Consider the following 18,765-nt stretch of genomic DNA (forward strand, 5'->3'; position numbering starts at 1 on the left):
CTGACTGGAAAAATCACATTCTGCTCTCACTAGTTGTTAAAAGTACATATTAAGGGGACCAGAAAGTAATGTCGTTTCTTTTACATTAAATTCAAACAAATAAATTAGTAACAAGTAATTACTTTTAATCAATTCTGTAATCGCCCTCGTTACCAACAACCTTTTGCTGTTTAGTGCACAATTTTTTAATGCCAGATCGATAAAAATTAATTGCTAGAGAGTGAGCTGATAAATGATAAACTAGTATTGACATTCGCAAAGACGACATTACGTTCTGTTCGCCCTAATAGAAAAATTAGGTGGACTGTTATTGAATAATTAAATCTCCACTTGTTAGTGGGATCAAATTGTGAGTAAAAGTATGCGACCCTGACGGTACGCAACATTCATGAATACGTTGTATCACGTAAGGAGACACGCGTATCGTTCGTCTCGTTGTGCTGAATACTTTACCAAGGCTGACTTATGTATGCAAGGCCGCAACGCGGCAAACTATAATTAAAAACACGAACTACGTTTCAAGATAACTCGTTCCAAGACGCTAAAACTTGACAATATTAAGAAGTAAATTTGTTTAAAAATTTTAAGATTCCTTCTCTGTTATTGAAATATAAATCAACTTATTAAATTTTTGGGATTCACTTCTGATACTAGTAGGATAAATGATGTGTGAAATAAATTAATAAATGTGATAATTTTTTATATATGTGGGATACATATAAATAATTTTACTAAGATACCGGGAAAGGCAGATCATTTTAATCAGAACTGAAAAGATAGTCGAGCTTTTAAAAACAAATTTATTATTAAATGTACATTTTTATCTGATAACGGAGTATACGCGAATTACTCGCTTAAATACTACCTGTACAAAAACACGAAAACTCATCCTCATGTGCACATAATAACTGTTGAAACTCTTAAGCGTTTCGTTACATAAATAAGTATACAAAAGATGTTCGAATTCCAACAACGAACAGTCGGATCGTGTACGAGCAAGTTTTCTCGTTGTACCGACGATAAAAACGTTCAAGAAACGGAACCAGTAGACGAATATCCGATAAAGTTCGACGAACGATTGCTCGTACAATGAATTTCTCGCGGTACGGGTATACTAAAAGGCACGTCTGTACATCTTTATCAAAGATAATTAAATAAATTAAGAAAAAACGAACGTAGATTTACAACCATGTTATGCATAATGAAGGGATGTTAAAGGACATCGGTTAAATCGAACGTTGGCGCAGTTGACGATTTAATGTTCGTCGTTCGAGCGAGCAAATTCTTAAAAATTAAATATCGATCGACTTTAGAGGAACGTCTGACTAACGACAGGTACGTTCTACTGCGACAGCTACTCCCAACGAGAACGTACCTCAACGTTCCAGATAACCCACCCTTCGAGCCTGTCCAATTAACATGCAGACTCTCAACAATCCTCGAAATCATCCACCAAAATCTCGCCTAACCGACAATTAAAGGTTCATCTTCGACGGCATAGGGGAGAACGTTCCTGGCTGTCGAACGGATTCCTGTCTCGCCTCGCAGGTTACGCGAAATAAATTGCGGGGCGGGTTTCGAAGCGAACCGTGCAACAATAGAAACGTTTCATTCCACGTGACGAATAGTGATGGAACTGAGACGTGTTCAAATCCGAGATGGGCAAAATTCTGATACGAATTAAACATTTTGTATGTTGACTTGATGACGGAGCTGATACACTCTGTGAAATTTAATTTAGTGTAAATTGTTTGATTTTTTAAAGTGATTACTATTAAAGGATGTACAAGAGTTGGTCAGGTGAGATTCCGGGGCGTTCATTCGTTCTGTAGTAGATTGAATCTGAATTAGAATGTTTTAGTCGCTATTGACTGAATAGAACCCAAAGATTCAATTATGGAAATGGTGTCTCACATTGAACGAACGAAAGCTTATCGTAGTGCTTGATCGAATGAAATTTTGCCCAACTTCGGTGACAATTAAATGGTGAAACGTTTGCTCGTTAGTTCTTGTGCTCGATGGCTGCGCGGGTCGTCGCGATCGAGTATTTCGTGTTTTAATGGTTCCGTCGTGTGTATTCAGCGAAACGAACCAGAGGGCTTTATCTACAAAGTGCGGTTCGTGACGAGGCGCACGTGCACCCGTGCAATTGCACCTGCGCAGCGCCACGATCGACGAGCGGACGAGCACTAAAGCGTTAATTGTGAGTTGCGAGTAACTGTAAGATGTATTCTCCATTCGCGATAAAGGAAACGGAGGCACCATGAATAAACGTACAACTATACACGGCGCGACGCGACGCTCGACGACGCGACGCCCGCCCTTCGATTGGAAAAGGTTGCGCACGTAAGACGCGCGGAATGATCGTTCCAGCATCAATTCGACGCCTAGTTCGAGCAAATTATGATGATTAGGCTCATGTACGGTGTTAGAGGGTGAATGACTTTTTTTGAATATTTTCCCAGCTGGGCGTATGGTAGAAAGTATTGGTTTGTCTGGAAAGTCCATGCCGATTTTAGGTAGGTCGTGCAGGTCTGAATATATCGGAATGGTTGAAAACAAATAACAAGTGTACAAACTTGAAGCACGCAAAGAAATAATTCTGAAAGTTGAGCAACAAAGGAATTTACATAAAATTCATGAATTTTGATGAAGTTACAAAAATAAATACCACGATAAATGTTTGATTATGTAGTCTCCAATAATCTAAATAATATTCAATTCTTGTAGAAATTGTCAAGAATATTTGTTTGGCAATCAAGGTGTTAAAAGGTGGAAAGGTTGTGTAATACAATAAATTTATATCAAAATTCAAACGTCTTTGAATTTTTCTTAAAAATTGGCACGAACTTTCTAGACAACCCAATATTTCGACAAATGAGAAGGTTAGTAGGGTGTGTGTTTCTAGATTGTTCATAGACTGTGTGGGTACTCTAAGACGTGTTAACGCGAGCCTAACATCATGACTTCGAACTCAAGGGGGTAAATAGCGAATGGATCGACAAACTGATTGTACAGCCTCGGTAAGAGCTCAGAATCGGAACATTTTTTACAGGCTGCAGCAATCTTTTTGACGTCTCTCAGTGACGCGATCAGAAATTTCAAATAGAGAAGAGAGGGAGACACTTTTCCATATCCATGAATGTTAGATAACTATTACACAATAATTTTTAAATTCTGTAAGGAGCTCCTTTCCGGTCGCGCCACTGAGGCTTCTCCCGTCTTCCTTGACGCTAAATTCTACGGATATTTTTTGCATTTTTCCTCATTTTTTATTCCACTTTACACTTATTAGGCAATGGCTACGGTTACCCTAATTGAACTACTTGAAAAAGGCTGACAAGGACAAGAACGAAAGCCGCGTGCACCAGTTACGGGCACGAATTTCCTCCCTAACTACGGCCACTTTAGGAACCTGGACGCGATCCAGCGAAGCTTCTTGCTTATATCGCGCTGTCTCGTTTCAGGGACCAGCCGCGATCATCTGGATCGAACGGATCGAGTTTCCTTAAACAGCGTTTCCCTAATGATCGCCGATCGACCAACTCACCAGTGAAAGGTCTCTTGGCGTGTATTGTCTCGCAGATTCCTCCTTGAGCGCTACTTTTACCCAGAGATGGACAGAATTCTCGTCTAGGTACATTATTTCGGATAAAAATAAACAACTCGTGACTCGTTCACGTTACAATCTCGATTATACGATCAAGCTGTATCTCTGCCTACACCCCAACAATGCTTCCGCGTTATTGTCTCATTAAACGACTATTTCTACATTATGTACAGAGTTACAATGGTTAGTAACATTCGCGCGTCCAAACCCTCGTCAAGTCTCGCGGAGACTAGTCGAAGTCTTCTGATCGGAATAGAGTTGATCCAGGACATAATAAATATCGACTCTTGGCAATGCGTGGTCGTCGCCGTCTGCGGAACGACCGTCGTTGCTACGCCAAAAAACGGCGTGTATTCTCTCGACTTCTTTTCGCCTGGCTTGTTTACCTTTTCGTTTGCGCATTGCACATTTTGGGGACCACGGCTAGGTCTCATCTTCGCGTAAACGCTCTACGACGATTCGCTACACAGCATACTGACTAATTTACAGGAATACGCTAAAAACATCGTGTATGCTTTGGACTGCCTTCGATCGCTGAGCATCCATCTAGGAACGATCAGTGAAACGAGTCCAACGACAGCGACGGCGGCGTGATGGGGGGCAAGTGGTCCCCGCATCTGGGGAAGTTTGGTGGCACTGGTGGCAGATCCGCGTGCGTACCCACGTGCAGGATCAAGTTCATACCGACGAGTATGTGGAAGAGGAAGTGACAGTGGAACAGCCAGTATCCTGGAAAGAAAGAAATGATAATGATCAATATTTCTTGTTCGTGCAGCTCCAGTCTTGGATTTGACTTAATCTTAGATAATCTGCTGAACCTAATTAGGCAGTAATACAATATCGAGTTTTCATGAACTGATTAACAAACGAGTAATAGCATCACGTCCGAGGCAGGATCCGTTAGATAAGCTATATCTGTGAGTTCGACTAAGGAGTCCTAGACATAACGCTGTAATATTCTTTATAAAATAAAAATTACATATCGTACAGAACGGAATATTTTTTTAATAAAAAAAGGAGGAAAGCATTTACAAAAATATATCTATACTCTTTTTGAATAATACTGTTAGTAGAAAAAAGCTTAATATCATTCTTCTTTTTATCGATTCTGAACAAAATTCCTATAGTGTGTGCTATTTTGCTATCGTCGCACTAGAAATATCCCTTATCGTTGAACCAACCAACGTTCGCGCAAAGATTATCAAAACCAGCTCTAACAATTCCTAACGCCCCCTTGTAAACTTTTTCTATAAATCAATTCATAAACATATGAAATTTGCTACGTTTGAAATACACGGATAACGTAGACATGGGATATTAGTGAATGTGGTAAAGAAAAGCAACAATTGGTTTGCACTCGATTCGCCATACGTAGTCTCTGTTAGGCAACTAAGCAGGAAGCGGAGGACGAAAATGGACAACAGGATGGAGACACCACACTGGAAACATATTCATTTGGGAATGAGAATAGCACTTATGTAACAGCTTGTTCTTCTGAAGAGGGCATCATTAAATTGAAAGGTTGAGAAAGTGAATTATTGTATTATATACCGTTTCTTCTTCGTTCCAGTAGTAATAGAATCTATTTCATTATTTCATTTTACTCATTTGTAAACAAAAAGTATACTTCAAAATGAATTTTAATATAATTTTTTCAGTATATGGTACTCTGACCTCTGAGAATTTTAATTAAAAGCTTTCCATGGACACTCTCGAAAGATAGAGGGAAAACGTTTTTCTATGGGTTTTTCGCTTACCTGGATTGTCTGCGCGGAATCGGAAAATTACGTAGCCGTTGTTCGGGACGGCGATGGTGTCCTTGCCGGGTGGCAAATTGAACTGTCGATTGAGGAGACCCCTCTTATCCAGATCCAGCGCGTGCTTCAGATTAATCTTCTTCACGTTCTTGTCGGGCGAGCGACCGATACCGATCACGTTGAACGCGTAGCCGTGCAAATGGAAGGGATGTGACAAATTCGGTTGTTGTACTGCGGAAATTAAATGACAGAGTTGAATCATGTGAAAAACCGAGTGTCGAATTTTGTTTCTTCGAAAATTTATGCGATGCAGTTTATTTAATTATAATGAGAAATTCATTTCATCTCAAAATCCGATTAAATTAATTACATACTCTGATAAAAATGCATTGTAAAAGCAATGCGTTGGAAAACATGATGACACTTGTGTTATTCATTTATAGAGATGCAGACTATTATAGAAGATGAGTCGTACCTTCGTCGACGAGGACCACTTCGACGACCGCGTTGTGCGGGATATCAACCTGGTGGGTGCACATGCAATTGGCACCGCAGTCGGCAGGCCTGTTGTCCCCGTTGCAGAACTGTTCAGGCGGGATGTCGTCGATTTGCGAAAGCGGAGGCGCCGGCGGAAACGTGAACGAGATTTCATCGACGAGAGAAATTACGTGATCTCCGGTCGGTGCCACTGGAATCACACGCGAAATGACAGACGTTTTCATAGGACTCCGTGGACCGTTGAATTCCGGATTTAGCAGATTCAACGGCGATCAACGGGACCTGGGTTGCGCCAGACGTTAGAAAAAGATGCTGCGCTCTGACAAAGCCGAGCGACGGTTTCCGAGCGAAGTTGGCGAGATTTTGAAATCACCGTTTCTTACCCAAGAATCGATTATACGTCTGCGGCTGGAAGACTTCTTCTGGCCTGTAGAACAGGAAACGGAATGGCAGGAATATTTTCACGTCTGGACGCTGCTGGAGAAGTCCTTGGTCGACCTGGCGGGCATTCTTCAACTGGTTCACGCAAACGGCGTCCTCTCGAGGACGGCCGCATATGGCGTCCAGAGGATTCAAGACCTAAACGTGAAATTTTTGTGTTGAAAAAGTGTCATCGTTGGAGTAGGTAAGGAAAAGTGTCGATAGGCTTCCGTGTTAGCTATTGCTAGCACTTAAAACCTGTAGATGGTATTCAAGAAGGTACAAAATTGTTCAGATACAAGGAATTTCTTTTCAGAGATACAATTTCTATAAATCATAAGAATTAGAAAACTCCACAACATCTCCGTCAACTCATACCAACTTTCATCTACTCGACTCAAAGCCTGCAAAGATCTCACAACACTTCGCATGGCGTTAATACTCACGACGCCCTGGGGAAGTCCGAAGTCGTAAGTTGGCGGCGTGGTAGCCGGTTGGTACGGGCCGCGGGCGTAACGCACTATGGCTAATTGTTGCGCACGGGGAATACCGCACTCGCCGAGCGCGCGGACTTGAATCCAATACGCTCCGACCTGTTGATCCGCGTTTAAAACGAAGTCGTATCGTTCGCCTGTAAATCACGGTGTTAGCGTTTCACTTTTACGACGAATAATTAAGTTCGCTTTTTATTTCGCGCTTTCCCTCCTGCTGAATGAGCAATAAAAATCACTAGGCGAGGAGGCGAAGATTTACCGGAGAACGAGATGATGGTGTCCACGTTGACTGGCTGCACCACCTCGCCGTCCGTGGCGATCACGGTTAGAGTGTGACTTTCGATTGTAATCTGAGTTGGACAGACCGATCCGAAAGAATTGATCATTCGAAAACGATAACGACGACCGGGAGTTATGGTGAAGACCTCCAGAGGTGTGTTCGTCATGAAACCGGTGTTGGGATCCTACGGGCAACAGAAACACGATATTTGTCAACTCGTATTGTTTATTGGCGTTGCAATTCGAGAATAATTACTGGGGAAATTGGAACCTGAGGTATCGGAGGTAATTGGAAGTTAAGGTGAGGCGCAGACTCTGGTTTATGATTGCTGAGGTAAAAGACAGAAATTGTAAATCATTAGGTGTAGGCACTCGAGAGTTAAGAAAGTAAGGGAAATTTTGTGACAGCTATATTGTCCTGAGCACGTATTCTAAAATAGGTATCTAAGATAGGTACCCTTCTTCATCCTAACTAGGAAGTTATCGATCATTCTCTGATAGAACTTTGTCAACGTGAATATACAGGGTGTCCCAAAACTCGGGGAGGAGCCGGAAATGGGGGGTAGCTGAGACGATTCTGAACAACAATTTCCTTTGCAAAAATGTCGGATGGGGCTTCGTTAAGGAGATACTAAGCGAAAACCCCGACCAATCAGAGCGCGCGTAGACCGTTGGAGCGGCCGCGGTAGCGTAGACTACGGACTGGCGGCCGCGCTTGCACGCGAACAAGTGACTCGACGTGCATCGAAGCATCGACCTAGCGCGTAGCCTTCGCTACCGCGGCCGCTCCAACGGTCTACGCGCGCTCTGATTGGTCGGGGTTTTCGCTTAGTATCTCCTTAACGAAGCCCCATCCGACATTTTTGCAAAGGAAATTGTTGTTTAGAATCGTCTCAGCTACCCCCCATTTCCGGCTCCTCCCCGAGTTTTGGGACACCCTGTATACTCTATCACAAAATTATATGTTATGAAAGAAGTGCGCTACTCCAGGAAGAATTAAAATACAAGAAAATTGTTTAGATATTACACGAAAACAGTCAGGCGGTGCCTGTTGTTTGCTAATTATACAGACATGAATAGCAGCACTCGTGCTACGCACATGCTACATTGAAATTCTCGTGTGTTTTCTTTTTCATTCGGGAATGTACAATTTTCTCTTGCAACCAGAGGAGTACCATGCAGCGCACCGAATAATTACTAGGTTTTGCATCTGCATCTCTGGAATCTCGCTGGTGAATTTTAACATCCACAACACGCGTATGCATGCAACTTGTAATTGCTAATGTCCCCAGAATTGTCGAGTACCTACGTCTAATGTTCCACGTATTCCAACATATGACTCATCATTGTGCAAAAAAAAAAAAAGAAACGTTCATGCGAGTGGGCTACAGAAATCCTCCTTATTAGAGAACTAAAAACAAACTAGAGGAACATCGTCGTATTTCATACCCTAAATTGTCCTTTTCCGTTGATCAAGACACTTTCAGGTGCCTGTCCGGTGTTAACAGCGAGACGACCAGGGAAACGTTCGGCCGCAACCTCGTGGAACCAATCGCTGAGCAGAACGACGTGAGTAGTCAAGTCGTAGTCGTAAAGATGGCTGTTAGGGTCCTTGCTAGGCGGTTGACGTACTACGATGCTACCATAAAGACCGTCTATTTTCTGCAGACCGGTGTGAGCGTGCCAGAAATGTGTGCCTTCGTTCGAAGCCATCCATTGATACCTGCACGTAGAACGATTAACGATGAGTCTAGAATAATCTCGACGACGTCGTAAAGCATTCGTGCTCAGACCAAACGAGATTGCAGTTATGGGAAAACGATCGATTGATTTATTTCTATTATTTCAATTTGAATTTTAGGAGAATGTTATTGCGATTTATTACCTGAACGTGCTACCCTCTTGAATGGGACACTGCGTGACAAATGGCACACCGTCGTAGTACTGGGTTCCTCTTTGCCAGATACCGTGCCAGTGGAGGGTTACTTCCATTCCCTCGATGTGGTTCTCGACATCGATCACGACCTTGTCACCCTGGCAGACTTGAATGCTAGGTCCTGGAACCATTCTGTTCACTGTCAGGATACCTCTTTCCACACCGTCAGCCAAGACACACTGACAGTCGCTCCAGACGACGTTCGTTGCATTGGGGGTGCAGATTTGACAGGCTCTGTGGGTCGAAGGAAACGATGGTCATGAATGTTGTCGTAAAGAACTGTAAGGACTGCGTTAATTGAGCCGTTCGTTGCACGAATTAGATTTTGAGAATTAATAGATTGAAATGGTAAAAGGAAGTACTTACGCTCCGAGCACGGTGTAATATTCAAGAGTGAAGTGATAGTAGCATATCCTTGGAGGTTCGTTCTCGCGACAGGCCCTGGCGCACTCGTCTGGCGACGAAAGCGCAGGATTTCGTCGCAATTCGGCGGTGGCACGTTCGCTGTAGTCCAGAGGTCTCATTCTCGGTGGTCTGACAGTCGCTCCTCTGCTGCCTAGGTTATCAATCCCACCGAAACCGCTTCGGAATACATTAGCATTCGGATGGGTTTGAACCAGGCCGTGGCTCGAGGGGAAAAAGTTCGTGTCGTCGGTGAACACGTTCCCCGTCTTGAGAGTGGGAGTCCAGAAAGAAGACGCTGGTGTCTGGTCGACTGCTGCATCTGTAAACAACAACAGCAAACTGTTAAGCTGATACGAAATTTTCTATTTTAAGTACTAATAAGTACTAAGTAGTAAGTTTTAAGTAGTAAGTAGTAGTAGTAGTCACTTGTAATAACCGTAATAATAAACAATAAGAACTGTAAATAAATATTTGGAAACGGTCATTTGACCGGTCGTGGTAGGTTTACTGTTAAAAGAGTTAAAAAAGTTAAAAAAGTACTACTGTCGTGTGGTACTTTTACGAGATCACACAGAAATGTCATAACTCCTGACAAAGCGCGCAACGTGGAAAGGAAATCATACATAACGGAGATGTTTATACACGTTCCTAGCACCATCGTAAACCAACAGACAAGAAGTAGCACGTCGGAGTGACTATAAAATATAGTGCAGCAAAATTGGGCAATTACATGCAGACAGAAGATATACTGCGCTTGTTTACCCCGCGAAAATGCATGATCTAGTATTGGAGAACTCGATGATCATAAATTATGCAACTACGATCATTCATCGAACGTTACACGTACGATAGAAACGTTACGCATACAATGGAAGATTGATCGCCGCGGGTACGAGCGCTTCAACGCGTTGAAACGAGTATCCAAAGAAAGTAGAAACGAGCAAGAAATTCGAAATGTTTTCGACCGTTTTTTATGGGACGCATAAAACCCGCGATCCGTGTTTACTTCTCGGTTTAATAGGAAAAGTGTCCACGGTTGGAACGCGCTACCGAGTCGCGTAGCACGTTTGCCGAACTAAAAACGCTCACTTATCTCGAGCATGCTCGCCCGTTTTGCCATGAAAGTATGCGAAAGAATGCGATTCACCGACTGGAAGAAATTGGTCGAATTCACGTGATGCGATTGCTCGGATCAAGGTGGTAGTGCCGAGCAAAATATTACTCGATTTTTCACAACTTTTTATTTGGTATCGAATTATTTGCAGTACAGAGGGTTGTAGGAGTTCAGTGCAAGAGTCGAAAAATAATAATAAATAGAATTATTCATTGCAGTTTCATGGGAAGATGATAAAATGTGAGGTATTTGTCGTGCTGGAAATTGAGCTTTGTCTCTGTTATTACTCGCTGTAATTATTGGTATCATAAACACCGTTTAATTCATTAATTATCACGGCAGCCAGTTGCGTTTATAAATGTGCAGGGTAATGGAACTAACGCGCGAACAAAGTAATTTGATGGTCGCACCAGCACTCCGTACATTTCCTCCTGCAGTATTTTCCCCTTAATTACTGCGATGCTCGAGTTATTTCTGCGAGCAGTTTTCACTACGCGTCGATGCTTCGAAACCGTGGCCAGTTAAGCCAATTATGGAACTGGTCCGTATCGTTATTTATATATTTTTGTATTCCATCTTTTTTCGACGAATTTTCGAATTCGAGAAACTTTCTTCTTCATTTTACCTGTATTTAATACTAACAGTTATTTAAATTTCAATTTAATTTATCGTTTCCTAGATCGCTCTCGAAGTTCCAAATATTTTTTTGTTGTATCCCTAACTCTAGCATCTTCTAAAATCTTCGCTAACTTCGTTCGTGTACCTTTGAAAATCGTGTCCCGTTGCGGAGCCTTACGGTAGACCAGTGAAAAATGATTTCCTCTGATGCAAATAAACGAGCATGTGTCGATGAATTTTCCGCGCACGAATCGGTCACGAACCGGTTCTCGACGCGCAAAAATCGCAAGAGTACGGGTTCAGTAAAAAAATCAAGCACCCTGGAATTTCGGATTGCGTAGCGTTCCGAACCAGAAATACGCTCGCGACTGCGCATACGATCGCTGAACGAGAATGTTGATCTGTGGTAACGTTCTCCCGATGAATTTCAGAAATCTTGTGGCACCTGTCTTGCCATATTCGTCGACTAAAACGTTGCAACGGTTACTTTTAATATTGATGAAAACTTCTTCGGATGCTGAGGCTCGATGACCTCGTTTGAGGAAAACGATACAAGGTTGGCAAGAAAGTGTAGGGATTCGTGCATTTTCTGAGGTGACATATTCATTTATTTGTAATAAAAATTAATTACAAATTATTTTATAATTATAGTGTGCTTGAAAGATATTTAATTATTGAGCAAATTCAAAGCACTGTGAGAGGGGAGATTTTTGGTTTAATTACGTAGAATATTTCTTCCTAATTCTTTGTTTTTTTGTAGATTCGAAAGCATTTGAATGTTAAATGATAGCGTGAAAAAGGAAGGAGATACGGTCGTTCTTGGTCAGACGTTTTGGTCAGCCTTCACAGGTCCACTTACTCAAGGTACTACATTCTTATTTATTTCAGAATGAATTCTATATTCATGTGCATATTTCCTGCCTTACCAATTTGGTTGTCCTTTAGAATATTAGATAACGATGTGATTTTAAGAGACAATGGTCTCCTTTGGTCCACCCTGTACATTCTACAGTAAGTCTATCGCGTTTTCAATTACGCTGATTTTTGTGCCTAGGTGTGAGTGTCGGATGCGACGAGCCAGCAGGCTGATGCAAGAATTGCTTTTCAATATTTAACTACCCTGCACAACTATGGACAGTGTACATAAAGGGTTATAGTATTGTAATTCACCATTCTATCCGGTCGCACGCCAGGCGGTCGGCCTCGTCTGAGACTGGCATAGGCGTGCATTATTTACGACCCTGCACCGAACGTATATCGTGACGTAAAAATTTCCCTCGGATGAATTATGCCGCACGCTCGGTATGCGAATTCTTTTTCTATACAACCATACTTAGAGAGCTTTCCTGCCGCGAACATGCTTGAGAAGCTTTTACACTTTTCAATCATAACGTAACTTTTGTAACGAGCCTCCGACTCCGTGAGAGCGCGAGTAGCGTGGATCGTTTTATCCACTGTTTATGTTTGTTTTAATATATAGGGGAAACAGTGGAACTAATATTTTCGCTGCTACGTAGAGTGGAAGATCAAACGTGAATAATACAACCAATTGATTCGTAGTGGCTGTAGCAATTTTATTTTTACATTGCAAATGGATCGTAGAGTATGCAACAGGTCCTTGATAAACCCTTATTAAGGGTGACATATTTGTCAAGATAACAGGCTTGGCAAGCTAGGATTAATTTTATTAAGCGATACCATCTGCTCCAAGAAAGTGCCACTAATATCCATAAGAAAATTAATTACAGGAGATTTCTCGATTCGAAACATTGTTACAGATATTACTATTAAAACAGTGTGTAGGTATAATCAATAATCATATTCATATATTCTATTCATTCTGAAGAGAATATGTCACAAAGAAAATTCAATACTACCTTCAATACTAATTTACACAATACAGACTGATGTGCATCCAAAAATAGTACTCAAAAAATCAATATGCGGGCACGAAGAGGTTAAGCTCCACTACGAAGAGTAATTTACACGCTCATTAACGTCACGCAATATCATGAGTATTAATAGAATAGAGACTAGTGAATGCGAATGAACTACAACTTACGAATCGGGGAGACAATATATGGCTGGGGATCAGTTCCAAGACGTTCTAGTATTTTACAAATGTTATACTGCATCGTTCGTTACCCCTCTTGACGTAAAATTCGTTGGAATGACTAAAATTTCTCGAAAGTATATGCAAATGACGCCTGGAGACGAGGCGTTTTGCAACATTTCCGCGAAAAATACTAGCTGATCGTTGGATCGTTAAAGAAGTTTCTCTCGCGGATCGTGGGCTCTTCGATACGATCGGAACAGGCGATTCCAATGGCGGCGTGATTGTCCGCTCGGTTTCGCTGATTTTAAAGCCGCCTAAGGAAATCGAGCGGTTCTGGATCGCGAGAAACGCAGGCCATGGCTAACAAAGAACGTAACATTCAATGATTATCCTATATTGTGCGGTTTTCCACGATGTGTCTGCTCTGTTTGGAGCTAAAATAAAATAGATTTAAATAACCATCTGTCTTTTTTTCTTTGTATCGCAATGTGATTTATTATTACAATTATTATATACCTGGGATGCTTTCCGAGAGCAAAGGCATCCCAAAGACCTGCCAAAATGCTTGAAAAGTCCATCAGAGATTCGATCTAAGGATATTAATCATACACTTTCGCCTTCTACTCTCTGATATTATATCTCATTGCAACAAGTGTTGCTACTATTATCTAATAAGATAAAGAAAATGATACGGGCGCTTGTATCTCTATGTTCGCCGGTAGTTCCCAGAAACGTCAACCGCAGACAGAAAGTGTGTGTGACTAGAAGAAGGAAACGTTTTCAGACACACGATCTTGCGACCTTTTCCCACGGATTTTTGTTCCTTCAAATCTAACATTTATTACTGCTTGGTAAAAATTAGTTTTGGCGGTTGAATCTGTTCTTATTTATTTTCAACAGAAATTTATTTAAACCTCAATTATTATTTTCATTTACATATAGGAAGGGTAAAAGTAGAAAAAGTGAACAATCCGTGTAAAAAATATATGATCCTTGGATCCGGATTGGGACAGAGACAGGAATGCCAGAAGAAGTTGGCAAAATAGTCGGATAGGGCGTGGAGGAAACGTCGGATCGCGTGGTGCTCTTCCAGTTCTGCGTTTAATAACGCGCAGTTAGAAACGGTCGAACGACTTGTCACGGGAACGACGACTTTCACTGTATTTTTGCGCTTTACTTCCAACGACAGATCTCCAGTCGATGTGTCATCATCCGTCGTCCTATCGTATCGCGTTCCATTATGTAATTTTTCATAGTTTTACGTAACCCGCGACCACGGGGAAAATCTAGCTTTACATAACCCAAAGTCGAACCGACGTGGGCCAAGCTAGAGAGTCCACCTACGTCGCGAATGAAAACCGTCACGCGGATGCTCTTTATGATGACAGTACGGTGAGGCAATGTCGTGCCAACCCAGTTCTACGACATGGCCCGTGCAAACAATGCGGCCTGTGCAAGGAGACGAGCAATTTCATCGACCTGGTAGGGGGAGACGTCACCTTCGTTGACGCGAAGATATGATTTCATACGGGGTGACGGATGAACACACGGAAAGACGGAACTGTGTCCTGTCTTCGATGAGCTACGATTTGGATTCACGAAGAATTGTCAACAAGACTAGCTATAGTTCTTACTAGCTAGATTTTCTTAGATCTTCTATTACATCGACTGTCAGCTCTTCAAGAATGTCTGAAATGGGATGTAGACTGAGCACTTATGCGTTGCGTAGGACTTGAAGTAACCGAGAGAACTAATGATGGGTTACTTTACCGTCATTTCCCTGCTGTATAATTCTATAATAATTGCATGAGTTAGTAACAATCGTCTAACAAATGTCTTCACTTAGCGGGCGATCCTCATTGTCACGAGTTGGCCTTGGAACACATTCCTACTTTTATAAAGAATTTTGTTGAGGTGTCGCAAAAACACGCCAAATCTTGAGCGAACACATTATTCAGTCTAGTAAATGTATCGAGTGTTTATTCGTCACTTTTTACTCGAATAAAATGCTGTCCCTTCTCATTTGCCAAACATGCCATTTACAACTTGCCGTTATTAACCAATCTAAAGTGCCTTGCGCAAGAAGCAATTATGATGTCGGTAAAAAGTCAGGCTTTCTTTTCATCCGTGAAAGGGGAAATATTTTATGTCCCAGGACGTATCGCTGACACAGAAAGCAAATAATTGCACGTTGTCTACTCAGACATTTCGTTTATCAGAAATGTCTACTCAGAGTACTCGGACCACGAGAATGACGAATTATGGGATGTTAATCAAGGAGGTGTGACGCTTTCTTTAACCTTCCGCTCTCATCTCTCTGCACGTCAGTCGTGCAATGTCGCGCATAATGATGTGTACTTCGCTGAATGCAGCGCGTCATTAAGTTTCCGGCAGGCGATTCAGCGAACATCAAACGCCTCGCACGCCACCTTGACGTCTCACTCTGTCAGCTTTTTGTCGCCTTTCGAGTCGCTTCCAGTCAATTCGAGGCAATTTCTCACACTGACGAGGATACCTTCTCGCCCATTCGTCACCTGTGGTTTGGGAGCACAGTGTGTTATTCTGACTATTTCATTAAATTTTATACTCAGTCAAAGCACTTGGTATAGTCACAACTTTTTATATTTCATGGCATTTCTCACCGTTTGTTTTATGGAGCTTTTGAAAAATGTTAAATTTAAGTGTCTCATATATTGTATCGCATATAATACTGCGAAGGAATCAAATTTTTTCTTCAAATTCAACGTAGAAGCCATATATGAATTTTTCTGTGTGAAATAAAACGAAGCTACATCGTGAAAATGGCACACCTTGCGCCAATCGAATCCTTCGAGCCTCGATTATTCACGTTCGTCGTACTTGAACCATAGCCACATACGATTTGCTCTTTTGCTTTATTCGGTACGTTACCTCTGATCGATCAGTTTCGCACGCTGAGCGGAGGAGGATCCTTTGAAACGACAGAGACCGAACATCCGAACTGGGACGAAGAAAACGGGATCACTAAATGTCAGGCCTTCGACGTTGCTCGTGTCACGAGTCGAAGTTTGTCCTTTCATCGGAATGCAATTGAACTTTCGATTGCCACTTGAATGGAGACGAGAATACGGACGTGTGGAAAATGGTTGTTGCAACGCTGGAAATGGAAATCTATTTACCCTCAGAGAACTTCCATGCAAACTTTAGGGGAACGTCGCTTGACTGTCAATCTTTGATTTCGATTTAACTTGGCACACAGGTGAAACCCTAAGGAATATCAGAGACATATTTTTTTTCCATTGATGTTCGTGTTCAAGGGGTAGAAAATATTATCAATGTCATAGGTGGGAGTACCTATGTATTTAATTAAATATTTCAAAAGGTAACGAAGATAAACGAAATGTTAAGCATAAAAACAGTTTCGTTTTGTTTTCCCTTAAATATTTCGTGCAATTTGTCTTCACGAAGCATTCCTGCACTCTATTACCAGGTGTTCATAGAAAGTGGAAGGTACAATTAAAATCCTACAAATCTTGCTCAAGGACTAACGATAATTCTTTCGACACCGAGTTGAGTTCTGTTATTTCAAATGTAGATGATTAATGCCCCTGATCACGCGATAGCACGTTTCGTAGTACGAAATCAATTACTTATCTACATCACAGTAATGATTCACTCGAAAATAGAAATATTAATTACCGACTTATCCGCATCGGTAGGTAAATAAAGGAATGATTGACTGAAAACTGTTTTATAATTAAGACGATAATTCCACGCGTCGCAATGGCTTGGTCAACGATACATTTTCTGACTGTAATCACGAGTATACGAGGAAGTGAGAGCGGAATCCTACGTGTTGCGTGATAATATTACGATTTCGTTTCAATTTTACGCGGATAACGATCGCGAAAATTATTTCCCGCACAATTAGACGGTTAAATTAATTTATCCCGTGACGTAACTCGTTACGTTTTCGTTTCGTTCGTAAACGAGCGATCATGGAAGACACCGTCGAACAAAACACTGTTTACAGAATGCTTTCATAACGAGCGACGTGCAAGAACGATAATTGAAGAAGTCCCGGGCTAACGAAGCGCGGATCGGATTCGTTCTGCAGACACGTCGTTAAAGGTATTTGCGCCGTGGGAGTCGTGAGATTACGGATCGGGATTCGTCTTTCTAAAGTTCAAACAAAAGGTAAAGTTCAAATAAAAGTCCACTCGTAACAGGATGATGGCATCGGCTCCAGTCACGTTACTATGTTTGCGCCTTGATCGTGAGCCCGCGTCCTCGTTCATTCTGTCGGCGAACGAGGAATCGAAATGCCAAAGTGATTAAGAAGACGAGAAGTTATGATATTATATAAATTATGCAAATTAGCGTGGTAGCTGTTGTGCTGGGATTAACGAGGAATTTAAATACCCACTCGTGATGAGGAAATTAATAAGAAAGAGAAACGGTTATTTATGAAATTATCTTGTGATCCATTTCAGGAGAAAATAAAGATTGTATTCATAAAAAAAAAGTCATTGGACTATTAATTCTATCAATAATAGCAATGAACATCCTACGTTATTTATGAAAATAGCTCGTGATCTATTTCAGGAGAAAATAAAGATTGTATTCATAAAAAAAAGTCATTGGACTATTACTTCGATTAACAATAGCAATGATCATCCTACGCGCGGGTATGCTTGCAAGAACGATGATGCTGCGTGTTGCAGACAGTGCACGAGATAGAAAGTCCGATGATCCGCGAATGAACTTGGCCTTGTCCTTGTCCTTGTCTCATCTTACGGAACGCTCGAGCGTTTCTCGCTTGTGCAGAGGCAAGTATTGTGCAAACAGCGAGAAGAGCGTCTGATGCCAGAAGGTGAAGGGAAGGTGCAACGGGTGTTCGAGGCTTCACGGATGATGATGCCACATAACGCCGCTTCGATTGCGCTAATGAATGTAATAACGGTCCAGTCAAACGGGAGCTTTCTGGTCACTGAATTACGTTTAAATTTCTATGCACGTTATTTCATAAAATCTGAATCTCAACTAAATTCTACTAAACTGCTAAGCTCTTCGTTTCTCTCTATTCGCATGAAACGATTCGCGTGATTTATACGCCGACATTCATCACGGCGTAGATCTGTTGGTTTAACCAATGGTGCCATTCGTCACCTTCGTTCAGTGTGCTTTAGTTTTTAGCGGTAAACGAGAAGTGATATTCATTTATCATCCACTATCCTACTTTCGTTTTTTCCATGGCACGATAATACCTCCCTTGCGTAGGCAGGTGCTTATAAACTCTCTACAGCATGAGTTTTTATTTTATCCCCAGGAATAGAAATTATTTCATGAATATTTATGCGTAATTAATGTTCTGGTAAGTGGAAAATCTGTGGCTGAGTTTCCAGGTTTCCAGGGCTATTACAAGTTCATGCACGGAAACATTATCCACAAATCTCTAAAAATGTAATTAGCAGACTTCGCAGAAACTGCTTTTATTAGGGTTTATTAGGCTTATAGCACTTTCAATTCCTTATTACATGCTAGGCCCGAACTTTGCCTAGAGTTGGTTACATTCCGCCAACTCTCGTGAATCCCATAA

General features: G+C 41.6%; 1 protein-coding gene and 1 long non-coding RNA gene across 2 annotated transcripts in view; one reads left to right on the top strand and one right to left on the bottom strand.

Annotated features, from left to right (window-relative positions):
• Nucleotides 1-121: 121 nt before the first annotated feature.
• Nucleotides 122-18,765, bottom strand: part of LOC128884986 (uncharacterized) — a 52,204-nt gene continuing 33,560 nt past the window's right edge. The window contains exons 2-10 of the mRNA XM_054138715.1: nt 9,361-9,718; nt 8,944-9,228; nt 8,508-8,781; nt 7,039-7,243; nt 6,732-6,916; nt 6,249-6,444; nt 5,843-6,055; nt 5,368-5,598; nt 122-4,339 (exon numbers count right to left, since the gene is read on the bottom strand). Of these exons, the coding sequence (XP_053994690.1) occupies nt 4,167-4,339; nt 5,368-5,598; nt 5,843-6,055; nt 6,249-6,444; nt 6,732-6,916; nt 7,039-7,243; nt 8,508-8,781; nt 8,944-9,228; nt 9,361-9,718 (2,120 nt within the window). The 3' untranslated portion in view covers nt 122-4,166. The remainder of the gene's footprint in view (nt 4,340-5,367; nt 5,599-5,842; nt 6,056-6,248; nt 6,445-6,731; nt 6,917-7,038; nt 7,244-8,507; nt 8,782-8,943; nt 9,229-9,360; nt 9,719-18,765) is intronic.
• Nucleotides 11,611-13,549, top strand: LOC128884988 (uncharacterized). Its single transcript, XR_008459521.1, has 3 exons — nt 11,611-11,725; nt 11,892-11,995; nt 12,186-13,549. It is a non-coding gene; the product is annotated as an uncharacterized LOC128884988 (long non-coding RNA).

This window comes from Hylaeus volcanicus, chromosome 2 (assembly GCF_026283585.1).
Source record: "Hylaeus volcanicus isolate JK05 chromosome 2, UHH_iyHylVolc1.0_haploid, whole genome shotgun sequence".
Classification (NCBI taxonomy): Eukaryota; Metazoa; Arthropoda; class Insecta; order Hymenoptera; family Colletidae; genus Hylaeus; species Hylaeus volcanicus.